A 27,490-nucleotide genomic window follows, 5' to 3' on the forward strand; every position below is an offset into this window, starting at 1 on the left:
ATTAGAGCAGCTTAATGAGAAGCAGTAACTTCTCTATTCAGTTTTCAATTTTGGTCCTAACTTAGTTTATTCTTGGGAAGGTATCATAATTGTGAACTTCAGTTTAAATAGCCAAAAATAAATATGACAAATACTTATTTTATACTTTGGTGGTAGTAAACAAAAGTTTTAGTGAAACTTCAGAATTTTCTCAAGTAAAAGATGTGATTTTCTTCAATGCACTTTACATGCACACTGTGTTGTGACTTTGGACAATGATACGGTGTGGTGTGATCAGTGACATTCTGTGGATGCACAGAACTGACTTTAACATTGGGTTAAAATTGCATTTACTTAAATAATGTAGCCAAGATAGATAGTCTTAATTAGAATTGTAGCATATGCAATCGCATTATCATTAACCTCGTCTCTTTGTGAGAAAACTGCTATGTAAGCATGGACTTTCTGGATAAATCCCTGAAAGGCATCTGCTACTCTCCTGACACTGCTTTTACCTCATACAGGTACAGCTTTCATCTCTGTGGTAGTTCATGTTGTAAACATCCTTCTGTTGTTTCCCCAACCAATAATCTTTTCTGGCTGCAGAAGGCCTATGGCCTTCCATTCTTTTTTAGCCTTTTTAGGCATCTACAGCTGGAGGAAGGGAAGGAGATGCTACTAACATACTTGTTTCATAGGACTGCCAGCTGACCATCCTCATTTCTGCCCAGTGCTCATGGAAATCAATCTGTTAATTTAACAGCATGACACCAGATAGTTTCTTGTCAGATTCTGACTTCCTTAAAGACATGGTACGTTTGATAGACAGTGATCTGAAGTGCAGTGTTGTGGGGTTTTTTTCTTATGCACTAATTTTTATTTATAAAATAAACACACTTTCCTCCTAGAAATATTTTTTTTAGCTGAAAAATTAGTAAAAGCTTGAAGCTTGAAATGGTTGATAAGTTAAAGAGCTCTGGCTGCATGCCACTTATAGCAGGCAATATTGAAAGAATAATAATTTTTATTATCTCTGCATTCCAGTAACTTTTTCAAATTAAATGTTAAAGTGGATTTTGCATATTTGCCTAGCTAGAAAATAGCACATGGCTTTGCAGGTTATATTTAGCAGGAAGATACTACTTCTCCTTCAGAAGTGTAAAAATATTTGTACTTTTCCCTTTTACAAATCTGCACATCAGGAAAGGATTACTGTAACTGGAGGAAAAAAAAAAGCAAACAAAACAAAAACAGTTTTCATGAAAACAGAAAGATCCCGTTAACTTTCATGGGACTCTGGTAGCCCTTTGAACAAGAATAGGCCTGTAAAAATATGGACTGTGTTCTATTTATCATTTGACTATAATTCCATCCTCTGGATGATGTAGTTTCAGTGTGTGTTAGATTTCCACACTGCTTTTAAATAATGCAGCTGTTCCATGGGTTCTTTGGCAAACATCTAGATTTTTTCACACTGTAGGTTATTTAGTACTGGATCTTGTAACATGCTAAAAATACTTGGTTTAGGTCCATCCAATTGTATTTAAGCTGCCTGCATGTTAATATTTTACAGAGTTCCTCTCTGGCTCATAACATACAGCAGTACTCACGGAAGTCATGAATGGGCAAAGGAGTTCGTGTGTGTCTGTGTAAAAAAAAAAAAAAAAAATTCAATGAATGGTCATACTTACTTTCAGAAAAAGGGAAGATCACTACCAATTTTCCAACCTTTTCATAAAGAGGAAAATAGATTAATCTGGAGGAAAAAAGATCATTATATTAAGAGTAACTTTTTAATAGTTTAAAATGCTAAAGTTCTCAGCAATTTAGAATAGGAATTCAAAATAAAAGTTCCATTTAGGCTGTTGTAACATTGTTATTCAGTTGTACTTGCCGAAGAGACACTGTGGGCGTTTAATAGGTCTGCTCTTGCTTGGGGGCATTTTTTGGCAGGTGATGGCTGGGGAAGCAGACCTCTAAAAGCATCCCCTGCTAAAGCTTTTTGCTGTTTGGGGTAATGGGTGCTGGGGTATTCCAGGTGGTGGAGAAGCCAGTGGGAGGTGATGGGGAGAGAGGCAGGGTAGATGAGGATGTGTCGGAGCTTGTTGCAGCTACACAGCTCTCCCACATGCCAGTCTGGCCCTGTTGAAGCAACCTGTGGAGCATTTTAGTGGGGCTTCCCAGCCTGGCTGCAACCTCTGGGCATGTAGTGGTGGGATGAGATGAGAAAGCTGAAGGTGGCCTGAAGCTGATGTTGCAGGCACCCTGCCTGCAGACTTACTTCTCCTGGCACAGCACGTTGCTCTGCCTTTGGGAGGGTGACGTCCCTTCTTGCACCATCCCCCAGAAGCGCTGTTCATCTGGGCTTGGGGTATCAATGCTTAAGTGACATGGATGTTGGCTTGTCTATCCTTGTCTACCCTTGTCTATCCCTCATTTACCCTGGCAGTGGACTCCACTAGAAAAGGTGCTATAATCTCCTTGGCAGAAACAGCTCAACACAACTTCTCAGCACCCCTGTGGTGCTTGTTCACTCTCCTTTTCCTCTTCCTCCAGCTCCCCTATGTTTGCATGCACGCTTACCATCCCTTGGTACTCGTGAAGCCCGTAGTCCTCTTCCTCTTTCCTCATCAAAAAACCCCCATGTGGCCTGTCTGCTTCAAGCTGCACCTTTCCACAAGGTGCCCCACATTCCCTCAGGTGCCCAGTTCTACACTGGCTCCCAGTATTACCCAGGGACCTGCTGTGTTGTGCCTGTGCATGGTACCTGACCCATGGGCTGCCCTTGTCTGCCCTCGGCCCTCCTTGTGCTTGGCCATGAGCTGCACTGGCAGCCAGCAGTGATTCAGGCACTGCCCAGCAAAGCACTGTGCTGGGTTTAGGCTGCCACTGGAGACCTCTCCTGACCACCACTTGTTGTTGGCACTTGGTTTCACAATGTAAATTTATCTTAAAACAAGCAACAGTAACTTTCTTGGTCCTTAAAAATGGGTACCTGGTCAGCACAGTGCAGTATTTTAAAAATTAATGGCTCAGGTTCCTTCAATGTAAGGAAAGTTCTCAGCTAATACTTTTACTTATCTATTAAATTTTCAAACCAGTAATGAAACTTTCTTATTACTGTCTGGTTTTGCAGTACATGGGCAGGATAAAGGATATGATAAGGACTTTGATATCTCTGCCCAAAAATTTGATGATTAGAAGTTGAGAATTAATAACTGCGGTGGTAATGAGAAAAGGGAAGATACTGAGGATAGATTACAGCGAATACATTCAAATCGCACTTAAACTGTAGATGATATATCACTGAAGTGGATTTCTGGAAAACAGTTTTCAGTTCCACTTATAGTCACTGCCTTTTCCTCTTTTCAGCCTGACCTCCCCAAATAAAAGTGCTTCTGTTTAGTTTGTGTCAATATGAATTTTGATGGGATCTAAACTGTGTGGGAACTGAAAAGCATGCCTTCTATGTGGACATTGATTTCCTTCAATTTGTTGTAGACAGCCTTCTATGTGACTTCTTCCTCTTCAGACTATTTAAAAAGTGAGAAGTAACCAAGGATTGTCTGAACCAGTCAGAAAACTCCTGTCAGGGAACTAAGTAAAAGCAGAGGATGAACTTCATTTGAAATTTATAGTAAACTCAGAATATTCCTGTGAAAAATAAAGTTAAATTGTTTATATTCATGAGCTTCTAAATTAAGTACATCAGATTTAGTACTTTGATGTGATTTTTTCTTTAATCCCGCTAACTCTCAGACAGACACTAGGTAATCTCCCTTTATTGCAGTATATGGCATAGTTGAAATACATGATAGTTTATCTCTGCAGGTTATGAAAGTGCATTTAAAATATTTTTAAAACTGCTAGCATAACAAACCCGTCCAGCTTTATTTAGATTTTTTTGGCTACTTCTCTAAGAAACAGATGGCTTTAAAGCACAGGTTTTGTATGCAGTGTTCTATCAACTTAAATGGCAAGAATTTTACGCCCTAACTCTGCAAATGAGGCCACGTCGTGTTCTCGACAATCATGTTCTGCTTTATTCAGCAGAAAGATTCCTCTCCAGAGCTCTGCCTTCAGTTGTTACATTAGGGAATTAGAGTGTGCAGTCGCTTATGTTAGAAACAGCTTACATGAACAGTAGGCCTTGTATTCCTTCTTTTGGGTAGCATATGAAACCTTGTATATGCCCATGGTGACGTTATGGAGCTATAGGGAATACACTGTTTCTAAGCGTGGTGGAAGTCTCTCTGAGTAGGAAAATGGTAGTGTAAAGAGCAAAGTACTTTTTTATAAAATTATGTTTCTAAGACACAAAGCTTGGATTTACAAAGACTTGGGTTAGGTGCTGTTGAAACAAAATGGAGACTTCATTAGGATGTGGGAATTGAGCCAAAGTTGATTACATTCCTGTTCCATTTTATTCAATGTATAACAGCCATGTGCCTAGCACATTAGACTGAAAATAAGAATTCTAGTCTTCTGTGAAAGCTGGAAAATCTTACATAAAAATGCCTGCTGTCAAAACTCTGTTTCTTTGTGTACAGTAACATTACTGTAGAGGTACATCCGAATATAGTGAATTTGCTGTGCTGAAAATGGGGCAGATGGGTTCACAGTAGCTGAGGAAGAGTGGTGAGGTTTGAACCATGTCTGTAATTCAAAGTTGTTGGCAAGCATTAGTATTGGTGATAATATGCAAACAAAGAGAGTTTCAGTGTAATAGGGAATGATGTAAAAAATAGTAGCAACAACCTACTTAAACATAGAAAAAAATACATATTTGTGTCATGCATATTGCACTATACCAATGATAAAGAACATCTGCATTCTCTTAGTTCACATTGCCTAATTGTATTTTTTAAACATATTGACATGATACAAAGTGGCCTTTTCACAATCTCGTTACCTTATCACTTCAGATTTTTATTTTTCAGTAAGAATTTCACTTCTCAAATGGATAATTTTCTTCTGAACAAGTTGTGAAAGCGGGAAAATATTTTAACTGTGATCTTTTAAACATGCGGAAAGTTTACTTGTTTGTTTAGGGGGAAACAGAAAAAAAAAGGTAGAAAAACTGTCAAGTTTGCAGAAATAATCACTTTCTAAGTCTGCAGGCCAGGATCTTAAAGGGATGTATGATTCTGTGTATTACCATTCTAGGTGCCAAACCTGAGAGTGCAGAGATTTAATATCTTGAAGCATTTCAAGATAGATACCTAATATTAGGTATTATTTAGGCTGAAAAGCATTGTCATGAGTTGTACTATTTTAATATTTGAGTTAGGGTTTTTTGAAAATGCAAACTAAATGTTTTAGAAAGTTCTATCCTGCATTTATAAATAAAGACTTCTCGCATTCCACATTAGTCAAGTTCTTAATTTTGGAATATTTCAAAATGCTGTAGGAAAATTTTACTTTGGGCTAATACTCAAGTAGTGGCTAGACTACATTTCTGTTATCAATTTACTGTATTTGTTTCTGAAATCATCATGAAAAAGTACTATTAAAATAATAAAAGGCCTTGTGATTCTGATTTTATTTTTATAGCAGTGTGAAGAGTAGAAGATTTTCTTGAACTGGTTTGTCCTTGCATAAGCTGCTATGAGTAGAAGTAATATGACTACATGTGATTAGTGGACTTTAAATAGTAACTATGGAGTACAAAATGCTCAGTTTTGAATTGAACTGTCAGTGCAGAAGCCATGGGTTTTTAACTTTAGAAAGTTTATGTACCAGAGCTCATTTTGAAAATGCTTTGAGATTTAATTGTGCATTTACAGTGGAATAACAATAGTTTATTAATTCTAAAACCTGATATGATGCATATGCATCTCAATGCATTAGAATAATTATTTTAGTTGACATGACTATTATGCAGTAACTTATTTTTGACATTTCTAGAGTTAATCTCCTTTAATATGTATATATATACACTCCTATTATGTTATTTTACTAATCTTATTTAAAAAGGGAACATTACATATTGAATACTGTACCTCAATTTTATTGTGATGATTTTACTGGTTACCAGGTGGGGTGGCAGTTGAAAAATTTGGTGAATGCACTACGAGAGGATCCGAGTGGTGTTATCTTAACTTTGAAAAAGCGACCTCAGAGCATGCTTACTTCAGCACCAGCTTTACTGAAAAATATGAGATGGAAACCCCTTGCTCTGCAGGTAATGAAGCTTAATCATAAGTCATACACCATCATTTTAACTATAGATTATCTCGATGCTTTATTGTGCTTCATCTCAGCAGCATATGGATTTACTCTTGCATACTTTGAAAAATTGTTTCTCTGCAGTTTGTTCTCATAGACTCAATTGAAATAAAACCTGTTAATAGAACTCTTCAAAGTTAAGAAGTAATCCCAGAAGTTTTCAATGCAGAAATATAGCCCCAGATAACTTTCTAGTCAATGGAAAGCAAGCATACTTCATAAAATAATAAATTTTAGTTTGATTTCTTGTTAATCTCTCAGGCAGTAAAAGCTTAAAGACAGGGGATGAAAAGATCTAGAGTTCTCAGTTTGATCAGTGATGGAGATGTAGGAGAATTGACAAGGTGATTTTATTCACCAAACCACTTGACCATCAAAATTTTCTCATGTAAGTAAAGTATTATTTGAGTCAAAGTTGTCCTTAAGATTGAACCCTTGCATGTAAAGAGGTGTAGCACAGGATGTCCACCTAGGTGTTTAATTTTAGTAAGCCTGCAATGTGCTGAAAACCATGGAATGGTTTCATTAAAGATTTCATGTTTCACTGTAGGATAAAATGTCACTGTGATGGATTACTCTAGGAAATAAAAGTTATGTCCAGACTAATGAAAGATTATAATCAATAGATAAAGCTGGCAATAATCCCGTTTTTTGTTCAGTTCAGATAAAACATTGTTTAGAAATGGATTTTCTTTGTGTAAAGATTGCATTCTTTGCAACATTTTTATTATTGCAACAAAAAGTCTAATTTGAATTCATATTTGAGATGGAGAAGACTTCTGCAAGAATTGGGAAAAAGGAAAATGAGATATGGAAATGGCACTGCCAGCAGCTGTGATCTTTGCCATTTAAAATATTAAGAGATTCTTAAAAAGAACTAATGCATTGAAGAACTTATTTCAAATAAGTATGTATATATATATATATAAAAAATTATTTTATAATGGTTAAATGCATCATTATTTTTGAAACTGAGTAATTTTTTAATGATTGAGATGTCTTTCTTTCAGATATAAAAAAACTGACTAGATATGTGATAAAAAACTTCCGACCAAAAATATCTTATTAGTGTCTGAACATAAAATTGCAAATCTGTATGCATGATATGACTGTATGAATGACCATACTAGAAGACTTCACTTTATCATAGATTTAGTGAGAATATCAGTACAGAAGAAAAATGCACATCATTGCTTTAAATGAGGTCAAATGCTTACAGCCTAAATCCTGTTTGGGTGAGTTTGGTACTTCTTTGGGTGAATTGATTTATTCTCCTAAATAATTCCATTTTGCTTCGCTTAATCATTTGCTGCTAGGATAATTACACTGAAAGCCCCACCACAGGAGTTTCTGACATTGGTCATTGATGCAGGCAACTGCAAATAACTAATTCAAGGCGGGATATTCCAAAAGGGTGGGAAGAAACTGGACAGAAACTAATTTCCACCATTTAAACTAGGTCCAGTAGGAAAGTCAGGATTCCTGTGGTCCTTTTACAGTGAATGCAATCATGAGCTTAAGTTGTGTTCCTGTTTGAAAACTCCACACTCCCAGAAGCAAAAATCCAGTAATCTTTTAGTGTATTGTATTTGGCTTTGATTTACATCTCAGCGTCATTAGTTCAATACAGATACTAGGGTGTTACTCAACTGATCTAACTTCAGATATCTGCTATGTACGTATCCACATATAATTCAGGTGTCTCATTTTTACTCTGGCCATCAGACATACATAACAGGTACTGGTTCATTCATCTTGGCCTATTTCAGATAGGATGAGGTGAACTGAACGTTGTGCATGCCTCTTTCTCTCCATTTGATGATAAAGGGAGTCTGGACAGCTAGCTCAACTGTAGATTATCTGTATTAGATGAGACTGACCCTAGATAGAGGTCTTCTGTAATTTTACAGGCTTGGGAAGAAGGGCAATGGGAGTATTGGTTTGCGTATGGGGTATTTTTGCTGATAGCATAGAAAATATTATTAAGGCTAATATGAGTTCAAATAGAGATGCTGTTCAACGTTAAAGAGATTATTCTGATATCATGATGATATTGTTCTGATTTTACTAAACAATACTAGGAAAAGGCTAGAACCTCATTCTATGCTTATGTGCGCAGTGTTGCGCATGTCATAATTTTTTTATTTTAGTGTCAGAAACAACAGTTTTCTTAAGTAGACTGAATGTTGAAAAAGCTCCAGGATGAAGTGAATACAGACTTCAGAAGCTGCATAATGTAGAGATTTTTGTTGTTGATTTATGCAGATCAGAGGTGAACAGATGTTAAAGTCAGCTAATGTTAAACTTTAAACGGAGCCTGTGTGACATCAGTACTATCAAACAGTGAAAACTATATTTGATAAATAACAAGCAGCAAAAGCAGTGAAGTGTAATTTTATAGCCATTCAAAAGATGAAGTAATTACGTTTATTTAAGAATTTACTTTAAAATTTTCTGAAAAAAAAACCAACAAAACAAAGTTTTGTAATTGCAATTTTCCCTAGGCCTGTTCTGAAATTTCTTAATGTTCCTGTTTCAGATAAGGGTGCTATTCTGTAATAGGAACCTGGTACACAGTATTAAAGGAGAGGAGCAAAGTGACAGTAAATAAAAAAGAATAATTAGGAAAAGCAGTACCATCACCTTTGAAAGCAGGAGAAATTATAACTTTTTTCCTATATCAGGATGTCATGAAATAGTTGAGAATATTAGAACTGTGCTGTAATCCCAGGGCTAAGTTAATTGAACCATATGTATTATTCAACAGACACAGGCTATAAAGAAATTTTGACTCAGTAATAATTCTGTTAAAGTACAAAATATGAGCAAAATAGTCAAAAGACTCTAGAATAAGATATGGGGATGAATTTCTAATAAAATGGGAATTAGAATCTGTAAACTGTCCGCTGTGGTTTTTTGGTTCTGCAAATGGACTAAACAGAGGCAAAATATGGTGTCAAATTCTTATCAAATTGCATTGAGTTAGGTGGGAAGGTAGAAGTTTGCCCTAATGTAAGAAGGATGATGCATAAACAGAGATTGAGTTTTTGTATGCACCCCACCAATGAATATGTTGAACAGCTGTCGCAACAAACGTAGACGGTAATATTTCAGTGAATTAAATTAAGAGACTCATTTAAATTGAGATTTACACTGGGATGTTTTAATTGAGGGCCTTTGAAATTTAATTTTAGCTGAAAGTGAATAATGTTGAGGTATTATTGGTAAATTACATTCTGCTTGTTCAGCCAGTAGTTGTATGTAAGAACTTGAGGTTTTCCATTTGCAGCTACATGAAAAAAAATACTTAATGGAGAGGTACTAAGTATGCCTGTAAGCTGGGAAAATGCTAGATGAATCTTCCAGTTCAGGCAGTATGCAGTTACTACCAGTGTATCAAGCAGTTTGGTGTGTGGGTGACAGGACATCCAGGTAATTAAATTATGCATTCTGATAATAAAATTTTTAAAAGTTTACTGTCCACTGTTAGTTATCTACAAAAGCCATATGCCAGCCAAATGTTTATGGTGTCTGAGAGGAAAATGCTTTTAGATCATTCAGGTATTAACTGGCTACTAATTGGCATAAATACATCTTAGAATGTTCAGTGGTTTATTTTGAACAGCTCTTCCTTCACATTGCAGTCTTGCCATGAATTAGGAGTTAAATGCAATCTACATAATTATTGATTAATTGTTTGGGTTTATGGTGGGTTTTTTTTTCATTTTATCAGAAATGTGGTATTTTCATATCTTTCACAAGTATTTTTATCCTTAGAATAAATATGAAAGTTTAGGGGAAAGAAAGAAGGAGGAAAAGAATTATGCATCCTCTGTAGCAGTCCTGAAACTGGTATGGAATGGCTTTATGTACAGTAAAATAATACAGTTAGCCTGTGGCTATGATATGCACCATTAGATAGTGAGTTTGTATTTACAAGTGCATGAATTCCAGCTCTAAGGTCAATCCGTACAGAAGGAAAAACATTCTTCTTTTTTCTCCTTGTGACATGATTAAAGTGCTGTTGTTTTTTTTTCTTTTCAGTCAATTGATGATTGTATGTTTTAATATCCATCAGTATCTAACTTTTTACAGATAATCAGTTCTCCTTTGACGCATCCTGGAATCATATCCAAATTTGTATAGTCAACAGACTGTGTTTTTTGTAATTGGTTTTGTAACAGTCAAATTAGACAGATGTGGCCTTGGGGAATTTTGTGGTTGCCTTTGCAATTCAAGGTATTCATTAATTTGTTATTGTACCATAAATAGTAATATATTATGCCTGCAAGACAAATCTTACTAAATTTGCCTTTCAGTTACTTTTTCTGATGCACTGATCTGTTATGTGACAACCTAGTATGATATTTCAGATCACAATGCTTGAATTTCTGACTGCTACTGAATGCATTGAACAAACCAATTAAGTTTAATCTTTAATTTTTTATTTTATTAATTGATATACAGGTAACTTAATTATCTTTGAACTCTCCAAATTTTGCTCTGGTTCAAAACCTGACTTAAATAAATGTCATCTACTCCAAATTGTCTGTTTTATTTCTGCTTTCCACTTTGTGTTATTCTGGGGAGGTTTCAAAGGGAGACTTCATGAAATGCTGTGTGAACAAGGCTGAATATTTCAAATGAGAAGATACTTGGAGCATATGAAATCTTATGTAAGTTGCTATCATCCCACTAGCAAGCAGCTAGCTGCAAAGTCCTCCTTTGCCTTCAGGAAAATGCTTTGTTAGTTAGTCAAAAGAAACTGGACTTTGACTACAGTGTGGAAGACTCTTCATCCAGTTTCTTTATAACTCAGAAAAGGAGTGGTAGATCAACATGTTTCCATGCCTCGGCTGATCTGGACTACACCTGCCACTCTCAGGGAAAAGGCTCTTAACTGATGTCAGTGAGGTTGGGGGCAGGTCTACCTGCCAACCACGTCTTCTGTGTTGACTTGGAAAGAAACCTTCTGACCCCTCTTAGTCACTGTCACACTCTTCAACAAGCATATTTAAATGACATCTTTTGTATATTTAAAATAGTTCACTGTACTGTTTTGTGTGTGATTAAATTGTACTGTTACAAAATCACCAACAGCTCAGTATCTGCAGTTTTTTAGAGAGACTTTATTTGGGATTAGATATGGATTGTATCTCCACAATTATATATTCAGCTTTTCAGCCTCCTAAGAAGCAACAAGAAAGTAACAATAGAGTCCTTGGTTGAGAGAAAACACTACTTTTATAATTTTTATTTTGTATTTTTTCGTATGTGATTATATTAACTCCTTCATTGATCTAGAGACAATGGTATATTCTGTTTTCATGATTTATAAGTAGAATTAATGACCTTACACTTTTCAACCATTAAGTTTGAATAAAGGGCTAACTTGCTTGCTTTTTGGTTTCTTAGTTGTATTTTAACTATATGGGAACTGGACGTTCTTTGCAGCACTGTTAAAATGGATTCGTAGAAAGTATGAATTAGTTATAGCATTTCATTACTTAGTGGCATAATTGGTCTTATAAAAAGTGTATTTTATTGGAAATATTCTGTTCAATAACTTGTCATAACCTTGATCTAATATGAAAAGTATATTAGCAGTAAAATCTGTTCATTGATGCAAATACTGTATAAGGATATTACCACTCAAAATTTTGTACTGGTTTTGCTTATGTTTTAAAAAATTCTGTGTCTTTTTCTGGAGCAATGTTTCTCAAACTATCTATTGTAGCTTCCAAGGGAGTTAATGAAAGGTTCAAAGAGTTTTAAAAAGCATTTAAAAGAATTTTTGATAGTATATATTAAATATTAAGTACATTCATTTTTTAGAGAGAGAAAGCAGAAATAATATTCTGACTTACTGGGGGCACTCTCTCAGTTCCTTCAGGATTGGGGGTGGGAAGAGCAGCAATAAGTCCTGGTAGGAAGAGAGTAGGGAATGCAGGGCAGCACCAACCAGGGACAGAGCAGCTTCTGGAGGAGAGGGGAGTTAAGTGTCTATGAGTTATCAGCCAGTACTTACAGGGACTTCTTATTCCCCTGTGTCAAAGAAACTGAGCTGCTGTAAGTAAAGATGATTGGTTATCCCAACTGACAGTGTGGGAAAGAGAGCATAAAGAGTAATGATCCTAAAGGAGGATGGTGCATCCAACATGTTTGAGAAATAGTACTCCAAAATATATTGAAATACGGATTTTGTATCTGTCATTGTGGGTTAAGATTGATGAAGAGTCTGTTGCATCACGTTCTTAAGCCTATTCCAGTTTTAATATGTAACTTCTGAACTTTCTCTGGCAAGCTGTTCCCAGGGGTACAGTTTTTAACTGTATTTAACTTTTAGGACCTAAAAAATTTTTCATTTTATTGGTGTTTCTGCAATCTGACTTGCCCTGGACGGTTTACCAAAAGGGACTGCAGCAGAAAAAAAGCTCTAGCCATTGGAAGAGAATTAACTCAGTGATAGAACTGATCTCCAAGGCATCCAATTGAGAAATACTTCAGTGACTATCCATGCGTTTTTCTGTTTAATGTGCCTATGTATGGTCCACTGAATGGCTGCCATTGAACTAGAGAGCTGCAAGGCTGATTTACTTGCAGGTGCACAGATTGACTGGAACTGAACAGTTGTGGTCTTTCTAAAATGCGATGCAAAAAGCCATGTAGACGCACTGAACTTGCAGGCCATATTCTGAAGGCTGTCTTTTCAGCCAGAAGAGTCTGAAGACTTTTAGTTATCTGTAGAATGAAAGCTGAACTCCTAAAGAACGAGGTGGTAGTTACCTTGCCTCAGTGTGTTGAGCTATCACCATAAGAGACCATTTGAATACTTTCACCATGTTCAGTTCTTACTGAGCTACTTATTTACTGGTGAAGTGGTTATAAATATACTTATTTTTAAAAAAAGAAAAAAAAAGTGGTGACCTATTTTTAAAGTTGGATTCTCTATTTTTTTCTGGTAACACAGCTTTTCTGTTTTTGTGGAAATAAGCTGGAAAGTTGACTGACAATATGACACAATTATGGAAAATATGAAGAAATCCTAGTTTTGAGACAGTCCTAGAGGATTGTGCTTCCACTAGATTTTATTACAGTTTCTATCCCCTTGAGAGCTCGAGGTGCCATGGGAAGTTATGCCCACATTGCCATCCTGTGAGACACCACAATCTTTCAAACTGTCACCAGTTGTGCTGTAATTTCTGAAAGTGTTAGGCATGGGACCAGTTCAAGGGAAACCTTTTACCTTCAGGTAGCTGAGTAACTTGTGGTTTCCTGTGGTACACTGAATAACATTTCTTCCAATTGCACTCACCTTTAAGATCATTGAGTCCAACCAATTTAAATAGTTAATCCTAGTCTGTAACATAAGGGAAATTCTTTACCTGTGTCCTCTAGTGTTCCAGAAGCTGGTCAGGACCACTAGAGTCTCATGAAGCTGTTCTAAGTCCAGATCTCTGTCATGTTGAGCATGATTTTTTCCTCATGTGACATACACCATAAACTGATTGATTGCCACCAGTCTAGTCTCTGACACACACACACACGCACGCACACATACACACCCACTTTCCTTTTATCTGCCTTTTCATGCAGGTAAAGGGCTGCCTTCTTCCTCAAAGTGGAGAAGCACAAATCCACCTACCCAGCTTGTCTTCCTCTCAGTGTCTCTGCCAGTATGAGCCATGAATGGCAACAGCCTCAGCTTAACAAGTGCAAACAGAGTCTAGGTCACAAAATTATTTTGTGCTTAAAATGACAATTAATTCTACAGGCTACCTAGCAAGCCCCAAAGTGTACTTGTCAGAGAAGCGTAAGGTATCAGAAAGGAAATAACCGGTGTTGTATTAGCAGGTGGTTCAAGGATGTCTGTGGTTACAGTGTCACAGATTAAAATTTAAAGGGTAAAATTTTTGGTTTTCTGAAAGATTTTTTTAATTTATTTTATTTTTACCCAGCTTTGTCCCCAGCTTTATTCTTATTTTTGCAGACTTCTGTCTCTTGTTTTTAGTGGTTGTGAAGTCTTTTACCTGTCTGGTTGTGTATGTATGTCTTTCTCCCTCTCTTCCTGTAAATACTGGCTGTCTTTCATTGGCCTGGCTACAGAATACTCACATTAATGAGCAAGGAAAGAATTTAGCAGCATCATTGTTTACAGGAGATGGTTTCCTGACATTCAAAACAGAAAACTTGTGTCAGTTTATATTGCTCTAAAGGTGGTCTTGCAAAGCTTTAGTAGGAAAATTTTAAGCATGCATTTTATTATGTTTGAGATAAGTATCATCTGACACAGCTCTGTTCCTTGAACAAGGCAGTAATTGGCTAAAGGATGAGGTAACATGCATTATTCTTACATGCAGGTTGAATAAAAAGTAATTCAATGGTGGGGGCTTTGTTTAATAAACATAAATTTGAATGGCTCATCACTAGCTTAAAAGTGGTAAAAGGCCAAAATTATGAAAAAATTCCTGCTGTTGAACTTTTGGGGGTTTCTGCAGTATAGTATAATGCTGCATTATACATACAGTGTAATGCTACATATAATGCATGTGCATACATAGTACAATGCTATACGCTAGTATAGGCATAATGCTACCATGTCAAGATTAACACCTAGAAAATGATAACTGATTAGTCAGCACAGAAATGCCCTATTGGTCTGTCATAAAGCATTCTTAATAGTGCTGGTCGAAGGATGTTTCTACACACCCGTTCAGTCAGTATTTAAAGCTCCTGTGTCATCAATAAAAGGAGAAATGTTTGTGCCCTCCAGTAGTTATTCAGGTCAGAAATTATAGGTATGGTGAACTCTCTTTAATCCCAACGCTTCTTTCTTTAAGAAGTTCGATTCTGAGAAGGGGGAAAGAACTCTTTCAAAGCAAAAATCAGCATTTGTTTAATATTATATTATTTTTATGGTATATGAAGAACTGTTGTACCTGCTGTTTTGCCATTTTTTTTCTTCTGCTTGAGTATAGCTATCACACAAGCCAAGCAACATAAGGCTTTTGTTATTAGGCAGACATGTTATTAAGTAGACCAAAGCAATCAAAGTTTTTTTCTCCTTTTTCTGCATCTGTATAGAGACTGTTAGAAAATCTTTCCGTAATTTCTAGCCCTACAGTGATTTAATAAAGACTTCAAGTGGCTGGTTGTTATTTAACTAGCCAAGATGCTGAAGCTGAGTTGTAAAAAGGGACGTCTGATTATGAGAGAGATAGCGTCCCTATTATTATGGTGTCTTTAATGAGAGAGATATGTGATTAACAGGAATGATAGCCAGAAGGCATGATTATTCTGCAAGGGGTGTACAGTTTATTTACCTGTGAGTAAATGTTACTTTGTAAGGTGTGTGCCCAGGGGAGTAAATAATAATCTCCAGTTTATTCTGCCTCATAGTGTGTGTGCTCTGAGGATGCAGTACCTGATTTTACAGCATCTGCAGACATAAACTGAAGCGCTTACAGTTAATTCTTAAGCTGTAGAGCAGATGGGGGAGATGGCGTTCAATTTAATGCCTACTTATGCGCCTTTTACTGTAAACACTAGACTTTTTCTTTACAATATTATTTTAATTAAGGGATTTGCTGGATGTTATTTACTCACTAAAATTTTACCAATGGCGCTACTGTTTACTATTTTTATGGGCATTGGCAATAGTCTTGCTGTGCAAAAGGGAAAAGATGTAATCAGAGGCGTCAATTTTATAAGCAGAATACATGACCCTTCATAGATCTGTCTCCTTAGCATAAGTGTTTTTTCAGCCAGTTTAAAAGCACACAGAATATTAGAACCATTATTTCTTTAACTTTCTGAACTATAGAATGTTTATAACTTTTGCAAATAAAAATGTATTATATATAAGGATAATCTTGGTTATTTCTCTCTTTTGGACCAGCCTCTTATTCCTAGAAGTCCTACAAGCAGTGTTGCTACACCATCCAGCACTATCAGCACACCCACAAAAAGAGACAGCTCTGCCCTTCAGGATCTCTACATACCTCCGCCTCCAACAGAACCTTATGTTCCAAGGTAAACAAGATCACTTCTGGTACAATTCAAAGTAAGAAACTATTTGTAAAGTAACTGACCCTTCTGTTCCTGTTTATCAGCCTGCCCTGCAGGATTAGGCTGATAATACTTCATTTTGCAGGTGAACTGGTTATTAAGAATAGACGTGTTTTGTGTGTGTGTTGGTGTGAATCAGTGTCTTGTTTGCAAAACAGACAGTAGCCTTTAGAAAAAAAGGTTCTATACCCTATTTTCTCAAATATTGGCTAATCTATTGTCCATAACAGTTTCATCGTATTTTGGAAGAACAAAAATTATCTGAAAGACTGAATCTATAAATTAGGGGAAGAGTTCCTATCTATCCCTTCTCCTAATGACCATGACGCAGCAAGGGCAGGTGAGCTAAAAGCAAAAAATTTGCAACTTCAAGCGCAGCACTGTTCTGTTCTGCCATAGTGTTTTCTTTTCTAGATGTAGTTGATTTGTTAGAGCAAATTTCAGGATTGTGTTTTAGTGTTGCTACTCTGCAAGATTTTGCAGTGACCGTTCTGTTCCCTGTAAATACATCTGCTACTCTCACCTGCTGCCTGGTGATAATATGAATACCTGGCAGGGTATTTTCATCTTTCCCAGGTCTCTGGGCTTGCTAAGCCAGAAAATCAGCAGATCCTCCTTTAGATTCTTCACTCTACCCTCACATGACCTCAAATGATTCAGTATAAGTCCATAAGGTACACAGACGTTGCTTTTCTAAAACTTTGAGAGAATTATGGCCTATAAATAATATGGAAGTAGCTACCCAGAGGTCTAGGAATGTGTTTTAGAGAAATCAATATTTTTAAAGCTTCCGTATTCTTAGACACAGGCTATCAGATGTCCAGTCAATGTATTTTCAAATTACTTTTTGCTTTTCTTTTAGTTAACTTTCTTGGAAGGGTTGTAGGGCAGCATATCCTTTCTTGTAGCTGAGATCCTTGTGGCTGAGTTTTTCTTAGACTTTCTTATCAGTAACTCTTCTACACAATTAAAAAGATGTATGAGCTGATACTGACAAGACTTTCCTGGGGGTTATCCAGCAGTGAGGTATATGGCAAATTAAACTGCCTAGTAGGGAGGAGAAGTTGTGGTTCCATAATAAATCCTTACTCTTCAGAGATACGAAAAACCTTGCAGGGCGGAAGAGTGAATTTCATGTCATGACATAGGTGTTGTCAGAAGCCTTTTGTGAAGCCATTTCTTCCTCATCACTGCCTCATCTTTACCTGGCTTGATTTTATTTCTTGGGGAAAAAAATTGCCGTTTTATTTCAAATATGACACATATAACACAGTTGAACTTGTTGACACAGTTACCCTAGTATCTTTCTCTTAATGTGACAAAGAGACAAGCAGAATACATAGTCTAATTCACTATTTTTTTTTCTTCTAATTAAATAAAAACATTGTCATAACACTCGAATTGTTCATAGAAATTGAGTGTGTCTTTTGTCTCTCTGATAAGAGTATTTTGCTGTGCCTATATAAATATTTTGAGGACTTTTTATAGACAATCCACAGAAAAAAAAAATCAACTATTTTATTCTAACCCATTATTGAAAAAAGCTGGATAAAGAAACTCCAACCAGAACGTAGTCTTAGGTTTCTCATTCAATGCAGTAATTATATGGTAAAGACCTGTTGATCCTGAAACTGAAACTATATCAAAAGAAATAGTGCCTTTGAACTGCTACTGATCATGTTTACCACCACAAAAAAAATTTAATTTGATAAGAAATGTATCCAATTTTTTTATGTATTGTTAGTGAATATTTTTCGTTGCTCAGCACTTTTTGAGTTCTGCTCTAGAAACTGAGATCTTCAAAATACATTTTGATTATTTATAAATAACATTTCTTACATGGTGATTATAATGTACTACCTTAGACCAATTCTGATTAAATCTTCTAATGCATATTAGTACAAGCTGTAATCTTACAGAGAGATTAAGCTTTGTACATTTAAATTTTTTTTTTAGCAGCTTAATCCTGATGGACTATACTTCATTTCACAAACCTGTCACACAGTGTACAGTGTTTCTGAATAAACTGTTTTGGCATTTCATCAGTTTATTCTGTCCATGATTAACTATATTTAGGCATGTCTTGATATTGGGTATTATTAAACTATTTAGCATCTGTTTCTCAGTTTGTTGTTGCTGTTCCAAAGGAAAAAAAACAAAACCAACACAAAACAAAAAACCCCAAAACAACCAAACAAACCCTCCTTTTGTTACTGGAATGGAGTAAAAGGCTTGATACTTTATTGTAAATTGTAAAAGCCTGAAGCCATGCTGCCTAGGTGACTATATCCACAGATAGTACAGCTGCTGACATAACAGCACAAGGATGGCATGAGAAAGAGGGAATGACACTTTCCGTGTGCAGTTAATTATGAGTGCTAGTCATAAGTTAGTGCCTGCTCAAATTTGTTGAAGACCTTCAGGAGTGAGAATTGAAGCCCGCATCTCCAGAGGGCTGTGGCAAAGGCTGTCTGCCTGGTGGCTCTGCACTTCCCTCCATGTTCACCATAAAGATCCCTCCCACTCAGGCTGCCCTCCTTATCACAGAAAATTCCTTGTTCCAGCCCTTGATGGTAGCTGTAGCATCGTTTGGCATCTGGCTGGTTTATGTCAGTTTCGATCATGTTGCCTTCCAGGATCCCCCAGCACTGTCACCACAGAAAGTCTTTCCATGACTGGAGATGGTCTCACAACCCCAGTGGGGCTGCACCAGCCCCTTACTAAGCCAACACCATCCCTACCCTGCAAAAGCAGCCTGGCAAAGTGGTCACTGGGGAGATATGGTGCTGTGCTGTTGCAGCCAAGGCAGGAGAGCCCTTCCTCATTCTCCGTGGCTGCCTGGATCCCATGAGGAGGCTTTGCTTCATCTTTAGATGGAACCTCAGGGAGCTAAGGGAAGTCTGGATCAGCATGCAGCTAGCTTGGAACTTACATGGCAGTCCAGAGGGGAAGAAGCCCAATACAATAAGTCCTCACGCCCAACAAGGCCATGAGACTCCAGCTTCTATTTTGGCTGCCTCTTGCCGATTTTGCTGCCCAGAAATTACTGTCTGATTAGGTCTATCGCAACCATCTCCAGGCATAGTCCTACCAGCGGGCTTACTGAGCCTTGCTTCATCTAATGCAAGGAGAGTGCTCCTATCCCAGGCACAGCTTGCTCTATTATTTGATGCCTTTAGTAGTTTGCATTTTGTCCTGGTTGATAATACCTGTTTCCTGCTTGTATTAAATATTGACATATTCACAGTTTGTTGAAATATTCATAGAAAAAAAAAAACAAATGTCTTATCCCAATACATTTAAAACCTCTCTTGTTTATTAAAGGGATGAAAAGGGAAATCTCCCATGTGATGATGTTGGCAGACATATAGTGGGCAAGCCGGTTCATACAGGATCCGAATCTCCAAACTCATTTCTTGACCAGGAATATCGGAAACGCTTTAATGTAGTTGAAGAAGATGCAGTTCTATACTGCTATGAATATGAAAAAGGAAGAACAAGTGGTCCTGGAAGGAGAGAGAGCACACCAACATATGGTATGGCATTGATCTAATAAAGATAATCACCATTTATTGACTTTAGGATTTTTGTGCATCTGCTTCTGTTTTTAAGACTGAAAATCTTTTCAGTGAGTATTGATTTTGTTAACAATTCTGTACCACTTTAGTCCAGATTCAGTCTACAAGCTTGTTGTGTGCAAGACAAGATTAACTGCTTGCTATAATAGGGAAACATACACGTGCATTTTGGATTTTGACTTATTTAGGGACAGTACTCATGCAAATTCTGGTGAGATTTCTACTCCTCAGACCTTGATCATCAGGGTATTTTCCCTTTGAATCTTTTGGAAGTCTTTCTTTAGCTAGTATTGTAAGTTGTTTCAGCTTTGTACTGGGAGAATTGTTTTTTTTTTGTTGCCAAGAATAAAATTGTGCATTCATAGAGTTCTTAGGATATAATAGAAACTGAAGAGGAAATCTCATGTTTAAAAAAGATTTCTGACTACTGTAGTATTAGCTGAGCACACACTTGAAATTTTTTTTACCCTTCTTGCTATGTTATTTCAAATTTTAAATTGAAATACAAGCTGTATGTTGGAGTTGTTATAGTAAACTATCATATCCTTTTGAGAAGAAAATAGACTTAATTTATGAGAAAGCATAGATTTAGTACATCATGCAGCCAAGTTGCAAATTCACTTGGGAACCTTCATATAAATGGAGCTAGAGCTGTGTAAAGTATCCTCAGGGCCTAGAGCAACGTGCTCACACAACATTAAAGGATACATTTTCATAAAATGCACCCTTTCTACGCAACTACACAATCCTGTTGCAAATCCTCAGTATCCTTTTGATTTCAAAAGGGTTTCAGGTGCCTTCTGACCATGCCCATAGAGTACAAAATAACTCCTAAGTTTTCAAAGTGGATATGTCAATTTTATTACTCCAGTTTTTCAACTACTACAATTGGTGGATGCAGTCAGTTCCATTAAGAGAGATCTACTCTCTGTTCCAGATGCTAAATTTTAATACTGGTAGTCTACAGTGAAAAGAACACATTGCTTCTTCAAGGACTGTTGAATCCATTATTCTATTACAGGTTAGCTCTTTTAGCCTTTTCTTCTATTAGCAGAAAGGGTTATAAATACATGGATCAAAGACTGCACTGAAAATCAGTCATTTTTAACACATTTTTTGTACAGCCTTTTACTTTTGAGCTCACTTCTTTTTTAATGAATTCACACCATCGAGTCCACTTTCATTTAAGTGTGTTTTCTAAAAATTGTAATTTCAGCACTGAAGTTTCCCACATGGCATTTGTTAGCGGCTAGGCATGACTTTAGGATTTCACAGAAATGTGGAAAATGACAATAAAGCTCTTATGGCTTATGGTGACCCATTAAAGAAGGTCAAACAGAGTTCCAAGGCCTAAAGAGATAATTATTTTCAACACATACTCGTTAATTTTGTAGTGGTGTTAATTTTTTTTTTAATTATTTCTCAGTCCTCCTTTGTGAGAGGTTAATAGGGCTCTCCATAATTTATTGGAATCTTTTGACATTTTTTGACAGTGTTGGCAGACAGATTTTTCTTTCATGTTGTATAATTGCTGCTATAATTCCAGCTGTTGAATAATTGTTGCCTCAGAAAGCTTCTGTTCACATCCAAAGGAAGAAATTTTCCTGAGTGTAGTCACCTGGGAAAACAGATTTAGGGAATCCATGGAGGTTAAGAAGAAGGAGATAAGCAGAGGTAGCAGGCGACTGAAACTTGAGTTTAAGGAAAGAAACAAACTTAGTCATTTCAGATTTACTGCCAGCTGCAAAAAACATGCACTTTGAACAGCTAGAGGTTTTGTAGAAAATTTGTTTTGATTTTAGCTTTTGGTAACAATCAGACTTCACATGATTTTATAGCATTTGTACCTTTTTAAGTGTGCAGGTCCATTCAGTAAGATACTTCGGGCTCAGCCTCACAAAGAAGAGAATGTTGTATTTCTAGAAAAAGTAATCTTGGAAAGTTACTTCTGATCAAATAAACGTGAGCCGAATACATCCCCATTCAGGAAATTACTTCTTAACTGTGTGCTCTAAATCTCACCGCTTCAATCAGGCTTAACTATGTGTCCATAAATAGTAAAATAAATTATAAATAAAAAGTTAAATATATATATTGTATTTCCTGAACAATGACGTATTTGTGACCTGATGCTGTGGTCTGTACAGAACGTACAACTTTTTTGTCAATTATTTAAAAAGACAGTGTAACCTTTTAGCATTGTGCTGCCTGCAGGGTACTGGTGTAATTCCCATGAATGCCATACTTCAACAGGTCGACAGACATGTTTGAAAATTTGTAGTCTTTTTCAGTGTATCATGGATGTACCTCAAAAACGTGGAGTAAGACCGATCACTTTTATGTAGGGGTTTTCTACTAAAATAGCTAACAAGACTTTTAATTTTTTACTTTAAGCTCTGCTACTTTTAAAAACAAATTATTTTCCCACTTTTCAGTTTAGTTATCAGTAGATTGATTCAAAAAAGAGCAAAGGCTGACCTTGTTGTGAAAACATTTTGTTTCAAGTCTGCCAGATACTGTGCCATATGCTATGCTACTCTATGATTCCTTTCAATATACTACTTAACTTGCTAAAAACTTCAGACCACTTTAAGTAACCCCACTAAGTTGCATACCACACTTTCACTGAATTTCTAACTATATTTGTGGAATCCTTAAGCAGAAATCATAGTGCACATAATCTTACAAAATCAATTCAGCAGCTTCCAAATAAAAATTTTAAACATGTAAGAGTCTTCAGCTTTTCTGTCTCTTGCTGTCTGAGACCAAAACGAATTTACCAACAGTAATTTACTTTGCTTTCTGTGGGTGAAATCCTACAAAAGAAATTACACATAGAGGTTTTCTGCTTCCTTTCTTACTCAGTTGCTGATGGATCTTTTAAGCCCACAGCAAAGATGCTATTTTGAAGGTACTTTAGTGATGTGAACATGTTTCTAACAATTCACATATGCTTTAAAACAGTTCTCTTCATGTGTGTGCCAGAGGCTTCCAGAATAATAAATAGATATTGCTCAGTGAAAACTAAAGTAACTTGAATGCATTTTTCAGTCTCAGTTGTCAGTCTGCAGATGAATTTGTAGGGCACTGGATTTATTTTCTAAACTTAAAAAAACCTCCATTAAATACTTAGCTGCTTCTTGCCTGGTAAAGCAAACAGAACTTCTATCTTAACCTCTTATTCAGAGGCAATGCCGGATCCTCTTTCATAAGCAACCTTGCAGAATAGCAGCTTAGCACATAATTTGTTCCTTCTCCTACAGAATGTTAGTTTAATGCTGCCGTATGGTGCATGATCTCAATTTTTTCCTCTGTTTCCAGGGAAACTAAGGCCTATTTCTATGCCAGTAGAATATAACTGGGTGGGGGATTATGAAGACCCCAATAAAATAAAAAGAGAGAGTAGGAGAGGTAAGTGATCTGAACACACATCTTGTACAAAGCATTATGGGTTTTATCATGCTTTAACCTATATATTTCAACCTCATTTTGCTGCTTGCTTAGGTACATTTTTTTTGTGAACCTGTTTGGGGTTCTTTCATTATGTATACTTAATTTTTTGTAGAGCCTCTACTAGGATTAAGGAGGTTGCTCAGCCAGGCTAAAGAAAATCATGACTGCAAAGCTCTGCAGTTTGCTTTAGCTCTATATTGGCATTTAATTGATTTAGCTGTATTATCCAGTCCATTTTGAAAGTGGCCTTAATTTTGTAATGCTAGTGGACAAATGTATAGTTATTACTGATAAATATTGTTATGCTTAAATGAGACATATCTCACATTTCTCTGTCTTCACGAGTTCTTTTTTTTGCATCAGAAGCATTCTAGAGCAATTCTAGATTCACCTCAAAATCATCAAGGATAACTTCTTCAAAATTCTGGTTTGTGAGGCTCAGATATGTAACTTCACATTCAAAATGATAACCTCTGAGGTGGCTATTATCTCCCAGAAATGAAATGTAACAGTAATAATTGACATTTCTGTAAAAACATTAACAAAATATTCAGTAAGGAGCAAAAAAAAAACAAAAAACAAAACAACAACAAAAAAAAAAAAAAAAAAAAAAAACAAAACCCTGTTAGGAATTACTAGGAAAAGAATACAAGACAAATTAAGAAATTTTCTTAAGCTACTGTGTAAGTTCTTGCTCATGCTGGGTGTGTGTGCAGTTCCGGTCTCTTCATCTCTTCAGAAAAATACAGTAGAATTGAAGAAAGTTTAGGAGACAACAAAAATGATCAGATTTATGGAGTGGGGTCAATTCAGTAGGCTGGCCATTATCAGTTTGGGAGAATTAAAATTAAAAGGACAAAATTAAAAAATTAAAATTTTAAAAAATCTTGTGTAGAGTAAAGAAAGGTAATAGGTTTGTCTGTTTTTCCTGAAACAAGACCCAAGAGGCATCAAATATCTTTATTGAGTGCTGGTTAAAAAGAAGAGCTAGCTCTGTGTGCACTTTGGATTCAGGCTAAGGAATCTCTTGCCACAGGAGGTTGTGGATGCTAAAAGTTCACATTTAATACAAAGAAAGACCAGACAACTTCATGAAAGACAAGTCTGCTGAGGTTTCCTAAATTCACAAACACTGCTTCTGGCTCAGGATATCCCTGAGCTACACAATGGTAGATACTGGAAGAGTATTCAGGGAAAGTATGGATGACACTGTGAATGATTTCAAATGAATGTTCAAAGCAAATTACTTCTAAATGTATGGCACCATAGTCATTTGTATTCAATAGAATCTTGTTTAAAAGAATGATTACAGATATTATGATCATAAGTGTATCATTGCTCATTTTTTGAACACTCCAAGATGAAATTTATTGATGTGGGGTTTGTTTCATATTCTGTTCCTTTTATTTTCAAAGATACCAGAAAACTAGAAGAATGATGAATTTTCCCTACCAAAAGATTGCTTTCTTATTATATACAGACCAATGAAGTAAATGGGTTTTGTTAATGAAATAGTCTGGAGAGCTAAACCTGTCAATAGATCTTAGCAAGAATACTATGTATTTTAGAAGCAGGATTAACATACATACAACAATTCGCAATGATATTTTGCATTATTTTTCTTTCAACAGAGAATTCATTGCTTCGCTATATGAGCAATGAGAAAATAGGTCAAGAAGACTACATGTTTCAGAGGAATAGCAAAAAAGATACTGGGAAAAAGTCCAAAAAGAAGGGAGACAAGAGTAGTAGTCCAAGTCATTACTCACTGTTGCCTAGTTTACAAATGGATGCATTGAGACAAGAAGTCATGGGCACACCTGGACCAGAAACTGCTTTGTACCATGTAAGTAAAAATAACTTTAACAAAAAGTCAGTCCTCTCTTTTGTTTTTATCATGGTGTTGAAACATCTGTTGGATTTCTGCTGTTGCACAGATTCGTGTTCTTTGGACAATAACTAGATTTCAAAGAAATACTTTAGTATTCTTTATTTTCCTGTTACAAATGTGGGATGGACACCAGTCTTTTTCATAGAATCATAGAACAGTTAGGATTGGAACAGACCTTAAGATCATCTAGTTCCAACCCCCCTGCCATGGGCAAGGACACCTCCCACTAAACCATGTCACCCAAGGCTCTGTCCAGCCTGGCCTTGAACACCGCCAGGGATGGAGCATTCACAGCCTCCCTGGGCAACCCATTCCAGTGCCTCACCACTCTTGCAGTAAAGAATTTCTTTCTTATATCCAATCTAAACTTCCACTGTTTAAGTTTTAACCCGTTACCCCTTGTCCTATCACTACAGTCCCTAATGAAGAGTCCCTCCCCAGCATCCCTATAGGCCCCCTTCAGATACTGGAAGGCTGCTATGAGGTCTCCACGCAGCCTCCTCTTCTCCAGGCTGAACAGCCCCAACTTTCTCAGCCTGTCTTCATATGGGAGGTGTTCCAGTCCCTGATCATCCTCATGGCCCTTCTCTGGACTTGTTCCAACAGTTCCATGTCCTTTTTATGTTGAGAACACCAGAACTGCACACAACACTCCAAGTGAGGTCTCACGAGAGCAGAGTAGAGGGGCTGTCTGCAGTCTTTCCTAGAAGGAATCTAATCAGTGCAAGAGCCCTTGAAATCAAATATTTACATAACAAAATGGAAAAGCTATTTGTGCAATGGAGGACTTTCAGCTCGGTAAAGAACAGTGTGATAAATTTTCAACACTTCCCATATATTGAGAGAACACTCATCTCTCAATAACATTTCTTTGTTAGTATACATTAAATTCCTGACACTTGCAATGAGAGGGATTTTTTTCTTTTTGAAGGTACCATCTTTGTTTTAACTTGGTTCCTGCTATTACTCACTATGTTTACTCAAAATGTGTACAAAAATAAATTACACAGGAGCTGGAAGATTCTTCAGAATTCTGGTGTGGAATTCAGTGAGGAACAGCAATCTTAGAATTGGCAACCAACACTTTTCAGGTACTTTAGATACCTGTCCACAAACCAATAGAACTCCTGACGCCGCAAGTTCCACCAGTGTCTGCTAATCTTTTTTTGTGCATCTTTACTGTTAAAGAATGCCTCTTTCTACGTTGTGGTTTAAGCACTGTTTAAATGCCATAAAATCTTTGGCATCTTCTTGGAAGTTTAGTGGGAGCTTATTTATTTATAAAAATATATAAAGGTTATTCATTCTTCAGAATACAAATATGTATTGATCTGCTAACCGGCTTTGAACGAAGTGCATGAAATAAAGAGAAAGAGGAAGTTTGAGCCACTGATTTTTCCTCAGGGAAATGGGAAGGAGCCCTCTACAAAGCATTTACAGCCCCCTGCAGATGAGTATTGCTGGTTTTATTGCTGGAAGCCACCCGGCTGCCACCAAGCAGTACAATACAGTTCCCTTTTTGTGGTAACGGCACCCAAGCATGCTGGCTTATGAAACCCTAATCTAATTTGCAGATGGAGCTACAAGTCTTTGCCACATAACAGAGTCAGTGTTTTTTTTTTAATAAATTGGACAGAACTTTTTTAAAAATCTTAAATAAACAGTGCAGTGAGCATATAAGGAACGGGGAATGAATACAGATAAAACACACGAAACTCACCTCTAAGTGCAATACATTTTTATTAAACTGTAGATAACAAATAGGACAATGAAAATGCACTTTATCTTCAAATTGCATCCTAAAGATCACTAAGAAGTGGCTGTCTTATTAGCATATAATTTTTTTACAAGCATCAGCTACCTAATTTTCACACTTTGGATTATCTGGAAATGGGAGCCTCTGGATGAGCCTGAGTTCAGTGCAGAGGAATAGTGGTAATTCCAAAACCTGCACTAATAGTAGTGAAAAAGACTGGAGGGGTTGATTAGGGTTTTGTTTGATTTTGTTTTGTAGGGTTTTTTAAGATGTCAGTGAATTCATCATAGTAGAATGTCAGATGACAAGACAATACTGTGCCTGGCTGCATTGCATACCACAAGCCAGTAGACTTTCCTGAAGTGCAGCTCCTACAAAGTGGCTGTAGTTGAACTTGTACCTATAGTGCCTCAATTGTTTGTATTAATTCCCAGTACTAGAGAGTACTCCACCAAGCTTCTTAAGTTGTTCCAGTGCCTGGTTGCTTTTGTTGTTAACCCTTTTCACCTGTTAGCCAGTGTTTACCTGACGTCCATA

General features: G+C 36.6%; 1 protein-coding gene across 8 annotated transcripts in view; it reads left to right on the top strand.

Moving 5' to 3' along the window:
* CNKSR2 (connector enhancer of kinase suppressor of Ras 2) overlaps positions 1–27,490 on the top strand; it is a 213,431-nt gene that overhangs the window by 108,354 nt on the left and 77,587 nt on the right. For 4 of the 8 annotated variants that reach the window (XR_009961790.1, XM_062603645.1, XM_062603644.1 and 1 more), the window contains 5 exons: positions 6,017–6,163; positions 16,106–16,239; positions 19,600–19,811; positions 23,175–23,264; positions 24,938–25,152. Coding sequence is in view for 7 of the 8 variants with exons in the window: in XM_062603645.1 (XP_062459629.1) it covers positions 6,017–6,163; positions 16,106–16,239; positions 19,600–19,811; positions 23,175–23,264; positions 24,938–25,152 (798 nt within the window). In the remaining variant the exon portion in view is untranslated. The remainder of the gene's footprint in view (positions 1–6,016; positions 6,164–16,105; positions 16,240–19,599; positions 19,812–23,174; positions 23,265–24,937; positions 25,153–27,490) is intronic. The other 4 variants (XM_062603647.1, XM_062603649.1, XM_062603646.1 and 1 more) reach the window with 3 other exon arrangements.

Source organism: Pezoporus occidentalis, unplaced genomic scaffold, assembly GCF_034315485.1.
Source record: "Pezoporus occidentalis ecotype Australia unplaced genomic scaffold, CSIRO_AGI_Poc_V1 ctg81, whole genome shotgun sequence".
NCBI classification, from domain to species: domain Eukaryota; kingdom Metazoa; phylum Chordata; class Aves; order Psittaciformes; family Psittacidae; genus Pezoporus; species Pezoporus occidentalis.